Source organism: Canis aureus, chromosome 16, assembly GCF_053574225.1.
Source record: "Canis aureus isolate CA01 chromosome 16, VMU_Caureus_v.1.0, whole genome shotgun sequence".
NCBI classification, from domain to species: Eukaryota; Metazoa; Chordata; class Mammalia; order Carnivora; family Canidae; genus Canis; species Canis aureus.
Genome location: NC_135626.1, coordinates 27,930,746 through 27,949,051, shown reverse-complemented (window position 1 = coordinate 27,949,051; position 18,306 = coordinate 27,930,746). Strand labels below are relative to the sequence as shown.

The 18,306-nt window shown below is 44.6% G+C and overlaps 1 protein-coding gene across 18 annotated transcripts in view; it reads right to left on the bottom strand.

Annotated features, from left to right (window-relative positions):
- The window catches only part of TEX14 (testis expressed 14, intercellular bridge forming factor), a 115,819-nt gene that overhangs the window by 34,189 nt on the left and 63,324 nt on the right, over positions 1-18,306 (bottom strand). For 17 of the 18 annotated variants that reach the window (XR_013354305.1, XR_013354306.1, XM_077852482.1 and 14 more), the window contains 9 exons: positions 17,043-17,124; positions 15,874-16,004; positions 14,399-14,512; positions 13,245-13,368; positions 10,843-11,021; positions 5,682-5,833; positions 3,949-4,139; positions 3,238-3,388; positions 1,136-2,040 (listed from right to left, as the gene is read on the bottom strand). Coding sequence is in view for 16 of the 18 variants with exons in the window: in XM_077852482.1 (XP_077708608.1) it covers positions 1,136-2,040; positions 3,238-3,388; positions 3,949-4,139; positions 5,682-5,833; positions 10,843-11,021; positions 13,245-13,368; positions 14,399-14,512; positions 15,874-16,004; positions 17,043-17,124 (2,029 nt within the window). In the remaining 2 variants the exon portion in view is untranslated. The remainder of the gene's footprint in view (positions 1-1,135; positions 2,041-3,237; positions 3,389-3,948; positions 4,140-5,681; positions 5,834-10,842; positions 11,022-13,244; positions 13,369-14,398; positions 14,513-15,873; positions 16,005-17,042; positions 17,125-18,306) is intronic. The other variant, XM_077852479.1, reaches the window with a different exon arrangement.

Below are 18,306 nucleotides of genomic sequence, written 5' to 3'. Positions count from 1 at the left end.
TTAAGTGAGGACTGGAGTCTCACTGAAATTCAGCAGGGTACAGTGAAAGAACACCAGACTAGGAGTAAAGAAACCAGCCCCTAATCCCCTGTGGGCCTTGGCAGTGGTGCAGTAGGAGGGTGGGGTGAGGGTGGGGGCCATTTGCCTGGTGCAGGGAATAAAGGGATGCACTATAGGTGGAGAATTTTCAAAGTATAATAAAACCCACTAAAAGCTGACCAGCCTTTTATCTCTATAGACCAGCAATTATAAAAAACTTTAGTAATAAAATCCTTCTTCCAATGGGGATGACTTCTCCTACCCCAACACCATCTCTATAACACCTGGACTTTATGAAGTTTAAGTCACTGATCTTGAGCTTCACACTCTCTAAAATGATATGGCTAACCCATCTCTAAAATTCTGATTCCAGGCGTGCCTGGGTGGCTCAGTTGATTAAACATCTGTCTTTGGCTCAGGTCATGATTTCAGGTCCTAGGATCAAGCTTGTGGGCTCCCTGCTGAGCAGGGAGCCTGCTTCTCCCTCTCCCTTTGCCATTCTGCTTGCTTGTGTACTTGCTCTCTCTCTGTGTGTATCAGATAAATAAAATATTTCAAAAATTAATAAAATAAAATTGTGATTCAAGAGGCAGACAGCTTTCTATGTGTGAACTTATTCAAATTAATTCATTTATTCATTCCCTCAATGACCATCTATCAAGTACCTTCTACATGCCAAGTACCCTTGCTAGGGCACAGAATGAGTAAGACCCAGGCTCTGCCCTTAAGGAGTTCATGGAGGAGCCACTCGGCAACCTCACTAAGCCTCAAGATACATCTCCTAGGCCAGTCCCCATGGTGTTTTCTCAGCTCCTTTAAGCTGTCTTCTTTGATGACCAGGCCCCTCTGTCCCACACTGGAACTACTCCTAAGTAGAGCCTGTGGTTCAATCATCATCATATCCCAGGGTCTAATGTACAGCCTCTAGCTCTATAAATGTTTACTGAATGAATGAGTGAATGAATAAACAATTTAGAATGGGGATTAATACCTGACCAAGATACCATATTTAGTAACTCAATCATGTAAAATTGTCAATACTTGAATATTTTGACCTATAGAACATGCTGCCCTATCTCCCACTTCTTAGCTGTACCTGATGGCTCTTCTCTGACTGATCCCCAGTGCTTTCTTCAGAGACTTGGGTGACAGGTTTCCAGCCACAGTCACTTTTTTTCCTGGACTTTTTGCCAAAATGTCCCCCTTGGAAGTCTCTCACTATAGAAGGCCTTGTCAGTGTTAAGCAATTGCCACTGGTGCCCAGCCACTGGCCTCCTGACAGCTGCATGACAGGAGGTACATAGCTGGATGCTGGGGGGCCCACAGCTGAAGGAAAGTCATAGATGTTTGCAAACTCTCTTGAAGAAGCCCACAAAGACCTGCACTCCTCCTGCTCCTTCTGTATCATCTCAAGCTTATCGATTTTCTGTTGGATATTCCTGAGCAAATGGGCATTCTGATGCATTACTGTTTGTGAAATCTTTAGGTTCAGCACACACTTACTGATGTACTCCTCAGTCAAGCGCCTATTGCCCACACTGCCTGTGGCTGCCTCAAGCAGGCTGGGTGAACTAAGGGAATCATTTTGCCAATCCCAGTCCTCAAAGGAGAGCTCTGTGCCAGCTTCTGAAGAGCTCTCATCCTCATCACAGAAGCAACATGCCTCTCTCTCCATCTTTTCCAACTCTTCTTCCATGGACTTCAGTTCATCTGCCTGGCTTGGTCCAGCATCCTCAAAAGATGAACCATCTCCTGGGGGTTCCTCCTCTTTGTCATTCCCCCTGTCCAGGCAGCCTGAGTAGATTTCATTGATTTCAAAGCTACAGAGGCTGGTCTGCCCTGGGCTGGGGCTCCTAGCCTCTTCCACCACAGAGCAGGCAGGAGAAGCAGTGTCTTGGTTCTGAGTCTCCTTAGCCATCATACTTGGACCTAGGACCCGAGGATCTGGTGCTGCTTTCCCAGTGGGAGAAGAAGGACCCCTGGGTGACTGAAGCCGACTGCCTGTTGGAAAGAATGGCAACAAGCATTAAAGTGATCACATGCCGCTAAGTGGCCTTGCCATGCAGCTCGAATGGTGTGAGAATAGAGAAAGCAGCTTTTTATTTTCCCATTCCCTTCATAGGTGTGGAAGACTATCAGATACCCTCACAAAGGGTGAGAGGGTATTTCTAACAAATGAAAATTTCCATTTAGACGTGAGTTGAGTAGAAAATTGGGGAGAGATCAAACCCTGGGGAAAATGTTCTAAGCTTACATCATAGTGTATTTAAAATACACATAACTAAAAAAAAAAATACACATAACTGTCAGGACTAGCAGATTACAGACCCCTGAATCCTAAGGACTAAATTCATAGCTTTTTCTTATACACACAGGAGTCTGAATATTCATGTCGGTTAAAGTTATGCTCTTGGTGAGCATCTGATAAAAGTACCAAAACACTGCCCGAGAAGACCCTGCATCATGGGAAAGATCAATTCAAAAAATAACACCAGAACTGACCACCCATCACCCTGGTTGATGGTGTACAGCTTGCAGAGAAGAGGATGAAGGAGCTAAAGTAATGAGCTTGGGGGGTCATTCTGGAGGCTTCCAACCCTGTCCAAAGAGAGGCAGAGATAATGGTCATTTGGCCTGGATTCCAGCTCTATTATAAGCCCTGGAGTCCTAAGCAAGCCACAACAACTTCTCTAGCCCTTAGCTTTTTCATCTGGAATATAAGGATACTAAGCTGGATAGATTGCAAGGTCCTTTTCAGCTCTGAATTCTAAGATTTCTAAATGTTCTAAAAAGCTGTAAGGCTACAGGAAAAGGATGGAGGAAAATATCAAAATATTAATAAATTATTTCTAAGTAGCAGAATTACAATGGTAAGTAACTTTCTTCTCTGTATGATTTCAAATTTTCTGTAATGAACAGATAATAGTATTGAATTTAAAAACCATTTTTATTTGTGAATTAAATAAATTCCTAAGAATAATCATGCCAGAAATAAACTGGTTGTTACTGCTTAGTGCTGGATCCAGCCAAAGTGTTTATGAAGCCAAAAAAATTTAGCTTAGTAATTTCAAGCATCTTGATTTTTCCCTAAGGCATCACCTTTTCCCAGTGTACAGTTTGGAGGAGTTGATTAGTTGTAGCCAGCAACTCTCATAATACATTCGTATCAAATAATACTTATGTGGGTTAAGGCCATACCCATTTCCTTCAGCTCTTTTATTTCCAAGTTAGGGGTCTCTTTCAGATGTTCTGATGTCAGTCCTAGATAGACATTGACATCAGGATGGAGTTCATATCTCTGCACTTTGGGGCTCTCAGTTGGCTGAGTTCTTTGTGTTCCAAGAAAATCCTATAACAAGAGAAATATCATCAAGGACACATCTATAATCATCTCAATGTCACTGGTTTCTTTTTAAGTTTTATTTCTTTAAGTAATCTCTATACTCAATGTGGTGCTCAAACTCACAATCCTGAGATCAAGAACCTCACACTCTTCCAACTGAGCCAGCCAGGCGTTCCTTCACTAGTGGTTCTGAAACAGATCTAGGTATCAAATAAACTCCCTCAAAAAAAAAAAAAAAACAAAAAACAAAAAAAAAACTCCCCTACCTCCTGTCAGACTATAATCCAAATTAGCTAATTCATTGTTATTACTAGTATTTTTTAAATAATAACAATAGTTCCCAGTCACTGAATCGCATTATGTGCCGAGCTTCCCCAGCCTCCCTCATCAATTCCCTGCTGCCCTCACCAAGTGAAGCAGCAGTAGCTCCTTTTCTTGGGAGCCCAGAAAAGGTGTGATGAGATCCAAAGCTTCTTACAACTTGATCTCTAGCTTCTTCCTGGTCTCTAACCCCCTACACTGCTGTAATTAGTAAGCAGAAATAAACTAACAGCTTCAGAGCTTACCTTTAAGTCATTCTTCAGAATGTACCGGATATCTTGAAGGTTTATAGTTCGGTCTTTCTGCTTGACCTGGATGCCTGACTTAACGATATCATAGTAAGGTTTTGGAAGCCTGACATCGGCTTCTAAATATTTTCCCAAGACTATGGCTTCTTTAATAACTGAGCCATCTAAGCCATTCCAGGGTATGTTATCTGTTAAGGAAAAAGCCATAGGAATGAGTAGCATTTAAAAATCATGTTTAAAAAAAAAAAAAAAAAGAGGAGGGGCACCTAGGTGGCTCAGTTAGTTAAGAGTCTGGCTTCTGTTCAGGTACGTGATCCTGGGGTTCTGGGATCAAGCTCTGCATTGGGCTCTCTGCTCAGGGGGGAGCCTACTTCTCCATCTCCATCTGCCTACCATTCTGCCTACTTTGTGTGCGCGCGCTCTCTCTCTCTCTCTCTCTCTCACATAAATAAAATCCTAAAAAAAAAAGAAATCAGGTAAAATTGGGTAATGTTAGTCAAGTCACTCATCCCCTTTAAACATTCATTTCTGGGGTGCTTGGGTGGTTCAGTGATTGGCTGAGTGTCTACTTTTGGCTCAGGTCATGATCTCAAGGTTCTGGGATGGAGTCCCAATCAGGCTCCCCCCCAAGAAGCCTGCGTCTCCCTCTGCCTATGTCCCTGCTTCTCTCTGTGTGTCTCTCATGAATAAATAAATAAAATCTTTAAAAATAAACATTAATTTATCTTTATAGAAAAAACTACCAATCATAAATAAAACACTGCTTTACCCATTTACCAGAGAAATTCCTGCTACAGAGACAGAAAAAAGTAGTGATGGAATCATGTGCATGTGGGCTCCCTGCTGGCAGGCCTAGACACCACAGGGAATGTTTCATGGCATCAGGATGGGTAGCCCAATGCATTCCTCTCATGGAAGGTGTGGTTTTGCCTCTTAGAAGGTAAACACTGCTAAATAGGAGGGGACTCTCACCCCTCCACTGAATGTGGCTTTACTGTATGTGTGTTCCCCTCTCCTGAAAGATTCCTGTGTCTTCAGATATGTGATCACTTCTTTCACATTAGGGTCTTGCAAGTTTGGAAAAGCTTCCATGTCTTTCACTGAACCCTAGGTGTGTTTGATTTCATAGTTTACTTCTCCAAAGCCAGCCTTTTCCCCTCATTTACAAGTTCTTTTTTTTTTTTTAATTTTTGAAGATTTTGAGAGTGAGTTTTATAAAATTTGAGATTTTATTTGAGTGCGCCCACACACACACACAAGCAGGGGGTGGGGCAGCGAGAGAGGAAAAGGTAGAAGCAGATGCCCCGCTGAACAGGGAGTCTGTTGATTTAGGGCTTGATCCCAGGACTCCAGGATCATGACCTAAGCTGAACCAACTGAGCCACCCAAGCACCCCTCATTTACAAGTTCTTTTTTTTTTTTTTTTAATTTACAAGTTCTTAAGGGGCATCTCATAGAGACCCCTAAGCATTGACAGCAATATTCAGTTTAAAAACTTTGTTTAGGTTAAATGCATTACCACTAATAGGATGATAGGTGGGCTTTGCTGAGTCTCAAAGAACAGGTCAAAAGAGAAAGATTTCTGGGAAATCATTTCATATCTTTCATAAGCACAAAGAAGTCTCCTTGAAGAAATTTCTTTTTCTATGTCCTGCATTTTCATAAAACCAACTCCTGGGGGAGCAGAAATCCAATTAGAGACTCTGGTCACAATGAGCTATTAGATCTACCTGTTAAAATCTCCTGTATGATCATAGAAAAGCTGTAAATGTCTGACTTCGCTGTAGCTGCCTTCTGTAAGATCACCTCTGGGGCAGCCCAGTTGTACAGCTGGATCGGGAGGGGCACTCGAGTCAGGTCCCTGTGTATACGTCCATCCTGGCTACAGAAGGAAACACAAGGTCAGGTTCATATCTTAAAAGATCATCATGAGGGGATCCCTGGGTGGCTCAGCGGTTTAGCGCCTGCCTTTGGCCCAGGGCGTGATCTTGGAGTCCCAGAATCGAGTCCCATGTCAGGTTCCCTGTATGAAGCCTGCTTCTCCCTCTGCTGTGTCTCTGCCTCTACCTCCCTCTCTCTGTGTATCTCATGAATAAATAAATAAAATCTAAAAAAAATAAAAAATAAAAGATCATCATGACTGTCATATGGTACATTTGTGAAACATCTGCCTCTAAAGATCGGCAACTCCTTGAGTTTCTAGAAACCCAGCTAGATCCTGAGAGCTAACCCTCTCTGCCTGCTGTTCTCATCTACCTGACTGTGCCCTGCCCACCCTCCTACTGCATCTGACTGTTCTCTCTTGTTCATTCACTCAAGTCATGGGTGGCTCTCTTTGAGTTTCTCCAGTACATCACCTCTTCAGGTCTTTGTAATGCAAACTGGCTTCTTCTGCCTGCTATGCTCTACCCAGAGATCCCAATGTGACTGGATGCTTTTTGTAACAAAGGTATTAGCTCAAAAATTACCTCCTCAGAGAGGCTTTCCCTGACCACCTACAGCCCTATTTCACTGGCTTCAGAGCACTTATTAACTGCTTATTATTATTTCATTGGCTTCAGAACACTTATTTACTGCTTATTATCTTCTCCCCTCTTCTAGAGTCTGCTCCATGAGAAGAGACACCTATTTTTTATAGCATATATATCTAAATTTACACAAGGGCCTCAAAGCCTACTTTTGAATACATGAATCTAAGACTCCTTCAAGATCCCCCTCAAGCCCCATCTGCTTTATCAAAGCCTTGTGGTACTCCTCCAACTCCTTGTGATTGCTTCTCTTCTGAACTCTGGCCTCTTGGGAACAAGTCCTCTCAGTTCAGCACTCAAAGGTTCACTGGCTTAAAAAACTCAACTTCCCAACTAGACTCTTTGAGAACGAAGTCAAAGCATCTTAAATGTCTCGAGTTAACAAGAATCCTCAGGGTGAGGTCAGCACTGACTTTTGTCTACAGCTGTCATGAGCATTTAGTGAAAACTTGCGTGTGGTAACACTCTGAGCTATAACCCACTATACAAGTAACTTATTAATATGAATGTTATGTTAGACATTTGATAAAGACTGAATGCTAGTAGATAATTAATTTTAATTTTTTAAAGATTTATTTTGGAGAGAAAGCACATGCATGGCGGGGAAGGGGGGGGGTGCAGAGGGAAAGGGAGAGAGAATCCCAAGCAGACTCCCTGCTAAGTGTGGAGCCTGACATGGGGTGCGATCTCATGACCATGAGATCATAACTTGAGCTGAAATCGTATGTCAGACACTTAACCGACTGAGCCACCCTGGCACACCAATAACTAAGTTTTTAAAAAGCAAGTAACCAGAAATTCTTTGCTGATCTGGCAAAACATAGATTTGAGGATGGGATGGGCTTTTCAGACTTTGAGCAAACTTCCCTAAATAATACCTCTTCCAGTAGAGTTTTGGGAAGATGGCAATGAGTTCAGGAAGCCATCAAGTTAGAAAAGTCAGTATTGATTTTGTGGTTGTATTGCTGAATAGTTAGGTGTGGTCTGGTATAGTATGAACAGCATAGAGGTATACCAAAATCATATTAGTATCACAGGAAAAGCAATGGAGTGTTTTACCATCAGCGATATACTCTGAGGACCTAGCATGCTTGGCTCTTCACTTTATGGGGTGATTCTTCAAGGGAAACACTCACCTACCTTCTCAGGCCTCTCAGGCTTATCTAAGGCCCTGGTAAGGGACAGGTCACCTACAACCAGCATTTACTTCCACTCACCTTCTTCTTTCACAATCCCCCTTCCTTCTCTATTAAAACTAGCTGTGGGAAGCTTCTTTTCTGGCTGTCATTCTGGGGCAGTTATTTTTCTAGGCTTCAGTTCTGACATTATTAAAATTACATTTGGCTACAGCTATGCAATACCAGTTGCAAAGTCAATTCCAGTTCTAAAGATTCCATTAATAAGGATTTGAAGAATAAGAAAAATGGCTATATCATTTTTATACCACGAGATGGGAGTGTTACCCTTGGCAATAACATTCAACAAACAAACTAGCTCAAATAGGGTGTTACCAAAAATAAATGTGGAATTGAAAGTTAGTCTGGATTCTTAGATCTCAGCTCATGTTATCAGTTTCCAAAGAAGGTATGCTAGGGGATCCCAGGGTGGCTCAGTGGTTTAACGTCTGCCTTTGTCCCAGGGCGTGATCCTGGAGACCTGGGATCGAATCCTACATCAGGCTCCCTGCATGGAGCCTGCTTCTCCCTCTGCCTGTGTCTCTGCCTCTCTCTCTCTCTTTCATGAATAAATAAATAAAATCCTTTACACACACACACACACACACACACACACACACACAGAAGGTATGCTGTTGTGGCTGTAATTGTTTGCTGACTGACATTTCTGCCTGAAGTTCCATTCTGAGGTCAACAAACCCAAAAGAAAACACACACCACCTTACCTTCCTACTCAGTTACCTCCCAGCCCCTCACTTGACCAATCTGTGGATCCCAGTTCCTCAATGCATCTCACATTTTTCACTTCTATTCTAATTCCTTGGTCACCATCAGGCCCCACACTGTGGCCTCCTGCCTGGGCTTCCTATCTTCAACCTCCAATCCATTCTGCTCCCAGAGCCAGGGAACATTCTCCTACCACTTGGTTCTAGCCACAGCCAGGTAACTTGAGACCATCTTTTCCCCGCTCTGGGCCTGTTTCCTCATCTGTAAAAGATAAGGCTGGGCTAAGCCATCTCCAAAGTTCTTCTTCACTCTAGGATTCATACTTCTCTTGGAGAGCTCAGGAAGAAGAAACGGTCATGCCTCCATGTCAACAACAGATGGCACTCTATACCCAGCAAATACCTTGGACTCTGCCAGTTTTCCTGAAAAGCCTGTCTGCTGTTACCAAAGGCAAAAATGCCCAAATTCTTTAGTTTCTCCTGCTTCTGCACACAGCCCAAGTGGTCAATCCCATTCTGAACCATTTTAAGTTTTCCCATCATCTGGACTCGTCTGTTCACTTAATCGACATTCAAACATCTAGACTCTGTTCCCTCATCTGCTCACATTCAATCGAGCACTTACTATGTGGCAGGTCCTGAGCTGAAAATGAACATGCACGGACCCTGCCCTCTCAGAGGTCACCATCTGGTGGGGCAGACACACTAGGCTGCGGAGGAATGTAATACACAAAGTGCTCAGGGACCAGGGCTTCATTATAGGCTTCATGAGTGTGGTGGGACTGTACCTGAGTTTAAGAGGATAAACAGATGAGTACCAACTATTCTAGGTATGGGGAGCAGCACCCAGAAACAGCTTAGACTGAAAGCAGTTTCAGATGCCAGGTAGGGAGCGGGAAGCAATGAGGCTGGCACTGGAGGGGGGGCCCAACCTTAAAGGCTTCCACACCCTGCCAGGTGTCTGGACTTAGTCTTCTAGGTACTGGGGAGACACTGGAAGGTTCAAACTGGAACTGAGAATGGACCAGATCCCAGGCTGAACAGCTTGCCTGGAGACAGTTGTCTGGCCTCTACCAGTACTCACAGGGAAAACTGCTGCCGTCACACCCTAACTGCTCCTCTACCCCTCTCATCCCCTTCTTCACATGTAGAAGCCAGAGTGACCTTTTTAGCCTACCAATCATCCACAACACCATTTTGCTTATTAAAAAAGAAAGAAAGAAAGAAGAGAAAAAGCCCTTCATTACACCCTGGTGTTCTTAGGATAAGAATAATTCAAACTCTTCATGAAGGCCCTTGGAGCCAAATGAGCCAAGCCCCCGACTCTCCTCTGCAGGAAGAAAGGCTAGGGGCACCCATGGTCTGGGAAGTAAGTCTTTCTGTTTCATTCATTTGAAAACATATGCTGAGTACCTACCATGTGAAGGCCTGTTCTATGCATTTGAGATACAGCAGTGGATAAAACAGAAATCCCTGCCCTCACAGAGCTTTTCACATCATGAGAAAAACCTATTACAGAGTATGTGAGAAGCAATGACCAGAGAGACTCTGAAACAAAGCCTCAGTAACCGGACAGTAGGTGGGGACAAAGATTTAACCAAGGTAGGCAGGACTGAGCAAGGCTGAAGCTTCACAGCAGAGCAGAACCAACAATGGGCTGAAGGCTCAGAGCTACGGAAGGCAGCAAGAAGTGCAGGGATCCTCTGCCTAGGGACAAGAGATGGCACATATCCCCCAACTCTCAGGACTTTGACTCCTGCCAAATGGGAAATAAAGCACACCCACCATCCCTTGAATGAGGAAGTTGTTTTTGTCTCTGTCCCCTCACTTCACTGAGCCCCTCAGAGGCAGGGAATGCCCTTAGTGCCCACCTAGCCAAGCACCTGGCCCAGAAGTAGTGCATGTGACCCACTGTGATGCTCATCAGCACCCATCACCTTCTCTCTCCTTCCAGGATGCACAGCTCTGACACTTCCCAGCCTCCCTGCAGCAAGGAAGGAACCACGAAGCAGAAAGCAATGACACAGCCACTTCAGGCTGCCCCCTAAATACCATTTGCCCCTCTATGCCCTCTCTTCACTGATCAGCAATGCAGAGAACAAAGTGGGAGATTGAGGCCTGGGGACAGCAGAACTACAGATGGGAGGAACTTGGAACACAGTGGGTGCTCCCCCTTCAACATACACACTAGGCTGTAATGTACACATCTCGATTGTGTAAGCCACTGAAAATTTTGAAGTGGATAGTTAGAGCATTTACACATATTGGCTAATATGGGCCCTTGTTTGTTAAATGTTTATTAAAATGAGAATGTCCTGAACAGAAGTAAGTAACCTGAAGTCCCACTAACCTTGGCAGACAGGGCAAGGCATTTAGGAAACCGCTTTCCCCAATGATGAACAGTTTGGCCCACCAACGAGGAAGAGGCCCACCCAGATCAGGCTCTTTCTCTACAGCACCCACCTTTCCATCATGTACTCCAGGTTGGTTAGCCTTGCTTCCCCTGTGGAGATGATGTGGATGGCGTAGGAGCTGAGGGAGCGGTGGATGAAGCCTCGGGAGTGCAAGTATCTCAGGGCATCAGAGATCTGGAGCAGTAGGTGCACAATCACCTCCATGTGCAGCACGGGGAACTGGGACCGCTGGAATTAAGGGATAAAATGGCCAGGAACAAGAGGGACTGGGCTCTAGATGCTGCAGAATGCTTTGCAGTTTCTAAAGTTTTTTCAATTGATCCTCACAGCTACCTAGAGTCCCCATTTTACAAAAGGGGAACCTAAAGCTCAGGGAAATTAGGTGACTGGCCTAAAGTCCCACTGACCTAGTACCCCCTTCCAATCCACCTGGCTCCAAAGATTGACTCTTTTCCCTAAACGGAGCTGCTTCACACCACAAAAAAACCAAAATGTTCTCAAAGCCTGGTATTCGGGGTGGGCTCACCACCACCACACCACTACCAACAGAGCCAGTCCTGCATCCCCTCACCTAAGCCTGTATTGCTGGAAGAACCCAGATGCTTAAAGGACAGGCCCACCCCTGCCCCAGTCAGATGACTGATCCTAAGAGGAAAGGAATTCATTCACACTAATGTCCCTAGCTGACTAAAGTCTCTCCTCAGAGAAATGGCATTCTTTAAAAAAAAAAAATTATTATTGAAGTATGATTGACATACAATGTTGTATTAGTGTCAGATATACAACACAGTAATTCAGTAATTCTATACATTACACAATACCACGATAAGTGTAGTCATCACCTGTCACCACACTTTATTACAGTATTATTTTTTTAATATAACTCTTTTTTTTAAGATTTTATTTATTTATTCATGAGAGACACGGGGAGAGAGAGAGGCAGAGACACAGGCAGAGAGAGAGAGAGGCAGACACCTCTGTGTCTTTCATGAATAAATAAATGAAATCTTTAAAAAAAAGAGAAAAAAGAAACCTCTCTACTATTTTCTGCAATGGATGCACCAATTTATATGCTCATCAACAATGCACAAGGGTTCCTTCTCCACAGTCTCGCCAATATTTGTTTTTTCTTGTCTTTCTAAGTCTAGCCATTCTGACTGGTGTTTTGATTTGCATTTCCCTGATGATGAGTGATGCTGAATATCTTCTCATATGTCTGTTTGCCATCTGCAGGTCTTCTTTGGAAAAATGTTTATCTAGGTCCTCTGCCCATTTTAATGGGATTATTTGGCTTTGTGTGTGTGTGTGTGTGTGTGTGTGTGTGTGTGTGTGTGGTTGTAGTCAGTTGAATAACTTCTTTATGTATTTTGGATATCATCTTCCATTTAGTCGGATGCCTTTTTGTTTTGTTGATGGTTTTTGCTGTTTGTGCAAAAGCTTTTAATTTTGGTGTAGTTCCAATTGTTTACTCTTGCTTTTGCTTCCCTTGCCTGAGGAAACATATTCTTAAATATGTCTTTAAGGTCCATTTCCAAGAGATTACTATGATTTGTTTCAGCAGTTTGTTTGAGGGCTCACATTTAGATCTGTAATCCATTTTATTTTTGTGTATGGTGTAACAAAGTGGTCCAGTTTCATTCTGCTTGTAGCTACCCAGTTTTCCTGAAAACATTTGATAAAGAGATTGTCTTTTCCCCATTATATGTTCTTGCCTCCTTTGCTGCATGTTACCTAACCACATAAGTGTGGGTTTATTTCTGGGCTCTCTATCCTGTTCCCCAGAGAAATGGCATTTTAAGGTAATGCCTTCATCAGATGACAGAAGAGGAAAGGGGAGGGGAAGAGAAATAACACTAATAGGAAGTCCTCAGGCAGGAGGAATGGCTAGCCATTTTGGGGAAGGGCCCTTCCTGGAGGGTCTCTTCTCATTCCTGCCCAGGGTCTTTAGAACAAAGTCATGGAGAAAGAAAAGCAAATGCTTCAGGACCTCTCTAAAGCCACATCTTAGCCCAAAGCACACTTTCTAGGGAGTCTGTAGGCCCTGGAAGATGTTCCCACAAGGAAATTTGCAAAGTGAGAGGGAGTGGTGATACAGGTCTGTATGTAAACAAACCTCTTTCTACAGCAAAGGCCCTGAAAGGCACAAGTGAAAATACAGGTAATTAAAGCCAAGGGCTGTTTGATTATAGTTAGCTAGAAATGCATCTGTGTGTTTCCTGGGTCTGTTGAACTTAGAGGTCTGATGAAGAAACAGGACAACCAGCAATAAAATCACACTAGTTCCAACCAGGTGCGTTATTAGCCTTAAATGGTGCATATATAGTTATAGAAAGTAAAGAATTAGGAGGTTTATCTTCCCCACATACACAGATGGGAACTTCACTGCTGGGGTAGGGAGAAGAGGGCAGTGGGGAGGGCAGCAAGACAAAATATACAGAAACAGCCATTTACCCGTTCATGGAGGACACTGAACAGTGTACCGACAGTGATGCGCTCATACACAAGACGGGTCTTCTCTAGGTCCTGGGATAGGCACACAGCCATCAGCTGCAGCAGGTGGGGGTGCCGGAGCTTGCTACAAAACAAAAGCAGCTTCAAATGAGGAAGAAGGAAGGAAGACGTGAGGAAAAACTGGGTGCTTTCCTTCCTTCTAGGCCCCTTGAACATACTCTAAACAAATACCATCTGTACACAATGTCTTTCTAAGAAAACAGGATAGGTGGGAGAGATAGGAGTATGGGAATCTACGGCCTCTCACTGAAGCCTGAGAGCTTAGAGTCATTAGTAACAACAATTACAATGTCACCAAGAGCTACTGATAAAGACATTTTGTATAAGTCATCTACATCCTAACAACCACTTATAAGAAATATATCATTATACTCATTTTCAAGATAAGGAAACCAAGGTCTGGGAGATGTCAGGAACCTGCCCAAGGTCACACACTCTCAGTCTCATGTCAAAGTCCACACTGTGTATATGCATCCTTCCAGCCTCCTTGGATCCCCTTAGGCTGACTTCCCCAGAAGGAAGAGTCTGGCCTCTGACATAACTCTTGCAGGGGTTGAGTGGCCTGAGTAGAAACCTGATCCATTCACTCAGCACTCCTAGAGTAAAATTCTGAACTAAGATCCTGTCTCAGCAAGACCTGAAGGACTAACCCTGAAAACCTAAGGTATTAAGGTACACTCATGGGCATGTCCTCACAGAGACTCAGCTCCTCAGTTGTGTGAATCTCATGCACAGCCATGAAGATAGGACTATGCATGGCTGTCCTGATGGGCATAAGGCCAAAAAGGGGGAGGCTTCAGGGAAATGGCTGGACTGGAGGCTGGAACACCAGAAACAAGAGTAATGGGAAGTCAATCAGCTAACAGAATTAAGCCCCTCACCACCACCATTCCCACCACTCAGGCTATCCATTAATCCCTCCTTCTCTCTCGGTAGCCCTTGGAAGTCAAATGAACCCACTTCAACAGTCAGGAAATGCTGAGGTTGAGGGGAGCTTGTCTCCACACCCCAGAGACAGCACTGTTTAGCTCTGAACCTGGGTCTATAAAGAGATCTGGACTGTAAGATACCAGGCCACTGGACTTCCTTCTCACCTGCTGTGCTCCTGCTCTGCAATTAACAAATCAGCCAGCCTAAGCCTGCTGCAGTGAGGGTGGGTGGGGAGATTCAGCTCCTTCACTGTGACCCTGCTCCCGTTCCACACCAGGCTACAAGGGCAGGAAAAAGTGTCAGCAGCAGGGAATGAGCAGCTCTCCCAGCCAAAGACTAGAGAAGTAACATTACACAGAATCTACAAAGAGCCCCCAACCCTGCACCCTTGAGTCCTCCCCCTCTTCCTCTTCTTCCCTTCTCCTTCCTCCTCTTCCTCCCTCTATCCCCATATCCTAAAGCACCCTAGGGAACTTTTTTTTCCCCTACGGAACTTATTATAGGTGGCAAGAAGTCACTGAAGTATTCAAGGGAGGGAGTGACTCGATCAGGCACTGATCGCCACCCAGCAGGGACGCCTGGGTGGCTCAGTGGTTGAGCGTCTGCCTTTGGTTCAGGGCATGATTCCAGAGTCCCAGGATCAAGTCCCACATCGGGCTCCCTGCATGGAGCCTGCTTCTCCTTCTGCCTAGGTCTCTGCCTCTCTCTCTCTCTCTCTCTCTCTATCTCTCATGAATAAATTAATAAAATCTTTAAAAAAAAAAAAGTAGAAAGGCAACAGCATCAGTAGTGTGGGCACTGGTAGGGAGGGGGGTGTCAAGAAAATATAGTCAGAGAATGGGAGGTCCGATAGGAGGCCAGGCTGGGTGAAAGGTACTGATGACTTGGATAAAGACCACAAATCTGTGGCATAGGCAGGAAACAGGGGGTATATCTGTAGGGGACAGAAGGCCTCAGGAGGCTGGTAGAGGCCTTTTTGGAAGGGTGTTTCTAGGCAGGGAAGAAGCATTCAGGTTCAAGAAGAGTAAGAGACCGTGGCCAGGACAATTCTCAGGACCCTGCAGGGGTCAGGTCCCTGGGGACTGAGAACACCCCAGGGACTTCTGTCATAGCCAAATCCCGTTACTGCCACCCCTGCTGAGAGCTGTAGCTGATACTTGTTCTGGTTTCCACTGAGGCCCCAGTCAATACCCTCTGGACTCTCTCAGAAGCCAGACAGTAAGTTGCCTCAAACTCTCCAGAAAACAGAGAAGTTAGAACACCATCATGAGTAATCTTTTAGAGGAGTTGTTCTCAATGGGGTGGGGGAGGAGGGGCTGGAATCTGGCAATGTCTGTAGACACTCTGGTTGTCACAGTCATAACTGTGGGGGAAGGAGGGGAACAGAAACTCTACTGGAATCTAGTGAGTAGTAACCAGAGATGTTCTTAAAATCCTACAATACACAGGACAGCCCCCAACAACAAAGGATACCAGCCCAAATCAACAATGGTGTCCAGGCTGAGAAACTGATTTAGACATATGTTCTTCAGCGTTTCCCTATGTTTGAAGAGAAAGCCTCCACACATAAGGGAGTCACATGAAGCCCACCCTTCCTGCAAGACTACATCAGACCTCCCACAGGCCAGCTTCTACTTACTTGGTCATGACCATGTAGGGGCCACTGAAGAAAGAGAAAGTAGGCTCATCATCAGCTTGAATCACTTCCTTTTCTCCAATTACTGGGAGAGATCCTAGATAGGCCAGCTGCGCTCCCCCCGTCAGATAAAACTGAAAGGAGAGCACAGCTTCAAATCAAGGGGAGAAAAGAGGAAAAGTAAAATGCCCCAAGAATCCTGTCAGCGAGCTAAAATAACGATAGCTATACTAACTTGCTGAGCTTGCCTATGCTCTGGACATTTTTAATTTGTATGATTTTTAATCTGCCTAGAAACCCTGCAAGGTTGTAATACTCTTTCCCTTCCAAGCTCATGAAAAGCTCATGAAAAGAGGTCAGATGCCTGCCTGAAGTACCAGGCTGTGGCTCAGAGGCCTCTTATGGCACCCACAGAACCCAGACCCACATGTGGCCAGAGCTGACATTCCTGACCACCCCTCCTCCACAAGGCTGCCTCAGCACAACCAACATACTGCAGGCCTGGAGTCTAAACTATCAGCAAGCAGCAACCAGACACCCAGCTACATTCCCAAATGTCCCTCTTTGATGGGCAGAACCAAGAACCCGAAAGATACTATTTTACCTCAAAATGTTTCTCATTTCAAAATCTCAATTCCTTAAAGGCATTTCAACAAAAATTTATAGAGGGCAAGTCAATCGCAAGTAAGACCCAAGGAAGTGTGGGCGGCCTGGAAGGCTCAGTCAGAGGAGCCTATGACTCTTCATGTCAGGATCCTGAATTCAAGCCCCTGGGTGTAGAGACTACTTAAATAAATACATAAATAAACTTCAAACACACACACACACACACACACACACACACACGACTCCAGGGGTCAGTGTAGCTCTGCTTCTCTTCAAGGAGACAAGTCTGGGACCCTCACGGGGAATTAATTAAAGGATCATTTTCTAAACTCCCCAAACGTAGCCCAAGGTCATTCAAGGAAACCTTCCAGGGCTTTATCCATTTTTCAGTAAGGACAGGAGCACTGAGGGGTCTCTGTCTGGCAGAAGTAGTAAAAGAAGAGAACTACTTCTCTGGAGACGACAAGGAAGAATTGGATAAAGTTGGGGGTAGGAGGCCAGAGTCAGGGCCAGGTGGCTCTCCAGTTGGCCCTGAAAAATGCATGGTGTCAGCAACAACCTCTTACCTTCCCAAAGCCAAAGCTGTAGATATTTTGTGCAGAAATGACTCCAGCTTTAAGCAGTCGGTTAGGAGAGCCATTAGGGTTTCTAGAAATATTTTTAAAAGGGAGAAAAGTAAGAATTAACCACCCATATCCAAAGGAACAATGCTGAGCCAAGCTATGAGAATGTGTAGTTCATTTTGTCATTACTACTTGACTTCTTATCATAGAACTACAGATGACATAATTGGCAGCCTATGAGAGGGCCCTATGATTTCTACCTCCTGGTAATAATCCTGCCTTTGTGAAACCCCTAACAGGTCACAGGGCAGACTTGTTAGCCCAACTGGACACTGAAGCAATGGAGTGGCTGAATTCCAAGGCTAGATCCACCAGGGCTTCCGTTCTGATAACGCTCTGATTACTTGCTTTGAAGGAGGCCAGCTGCCATGTTGTGAGGACACTCTAGTAGCCCTACGGAGAGGCCTAACACCTTGTTCCAAGATGTGAGTATGCCATCTTGGAACTGGATCCTCCAGTCCCAGTCAAACCTTCAGATGATAAAGCCCCACCTGACATCTTGACTACACCTTCATAAGAAACCCTGAACCAGGTCCATACAGCTAAGCCTTTCCCTGAGTCTTGACCCACAGAAATCGTGTGAGACACAAATGTTTATTGCTATTTGAAACTGCTAAGGTTGGGGGGCTGGGGGTTGGTGTGGATTCATTACGCAGCAATAAATAATGAATTCAAATGGGTCAAAGTTGGAAAGAATCAAAACATATCTTATTCAACTTTTATTTTTATAGATGGGACAAATGAAGCCCAGAGACGAGAAACCTGCTGGCCTAGGGTCATAGAGCAGCAGGAGGGACCAGACCCTGATGCTGCTCATTCCACCACTGTTTTCCCTACATATCTACCCAAACCACCACCTGCACACTGAGACCCTCATTAACAACAGGTATCTTGAAAGGAGCGGTTTATATTTCTTTCGGTCCCAGAGGCTGACACAGTGCCATGCATACAGGAGGTACTCGGTTAATGCTTTCTGATTGAGTAGTTTAGGCTCAAATTGAAAGACAAAACATTCTGCTACTGCTGGAGCCCTGTTCCCTTCCTTAGCAAGTGGCAAAGGAGTGGCAGGTGTCAGCATGTACTCATCCTCACCTCATGTCAGCTCTGTGAGTCTCTGTATGCTCACTTTTCATGAACAGAGGTAAATTCTTTACTTCTGCTTCTGGAAGTACTTTTAGGCTCTATCTCCTTGGCAACTCAGACCAGG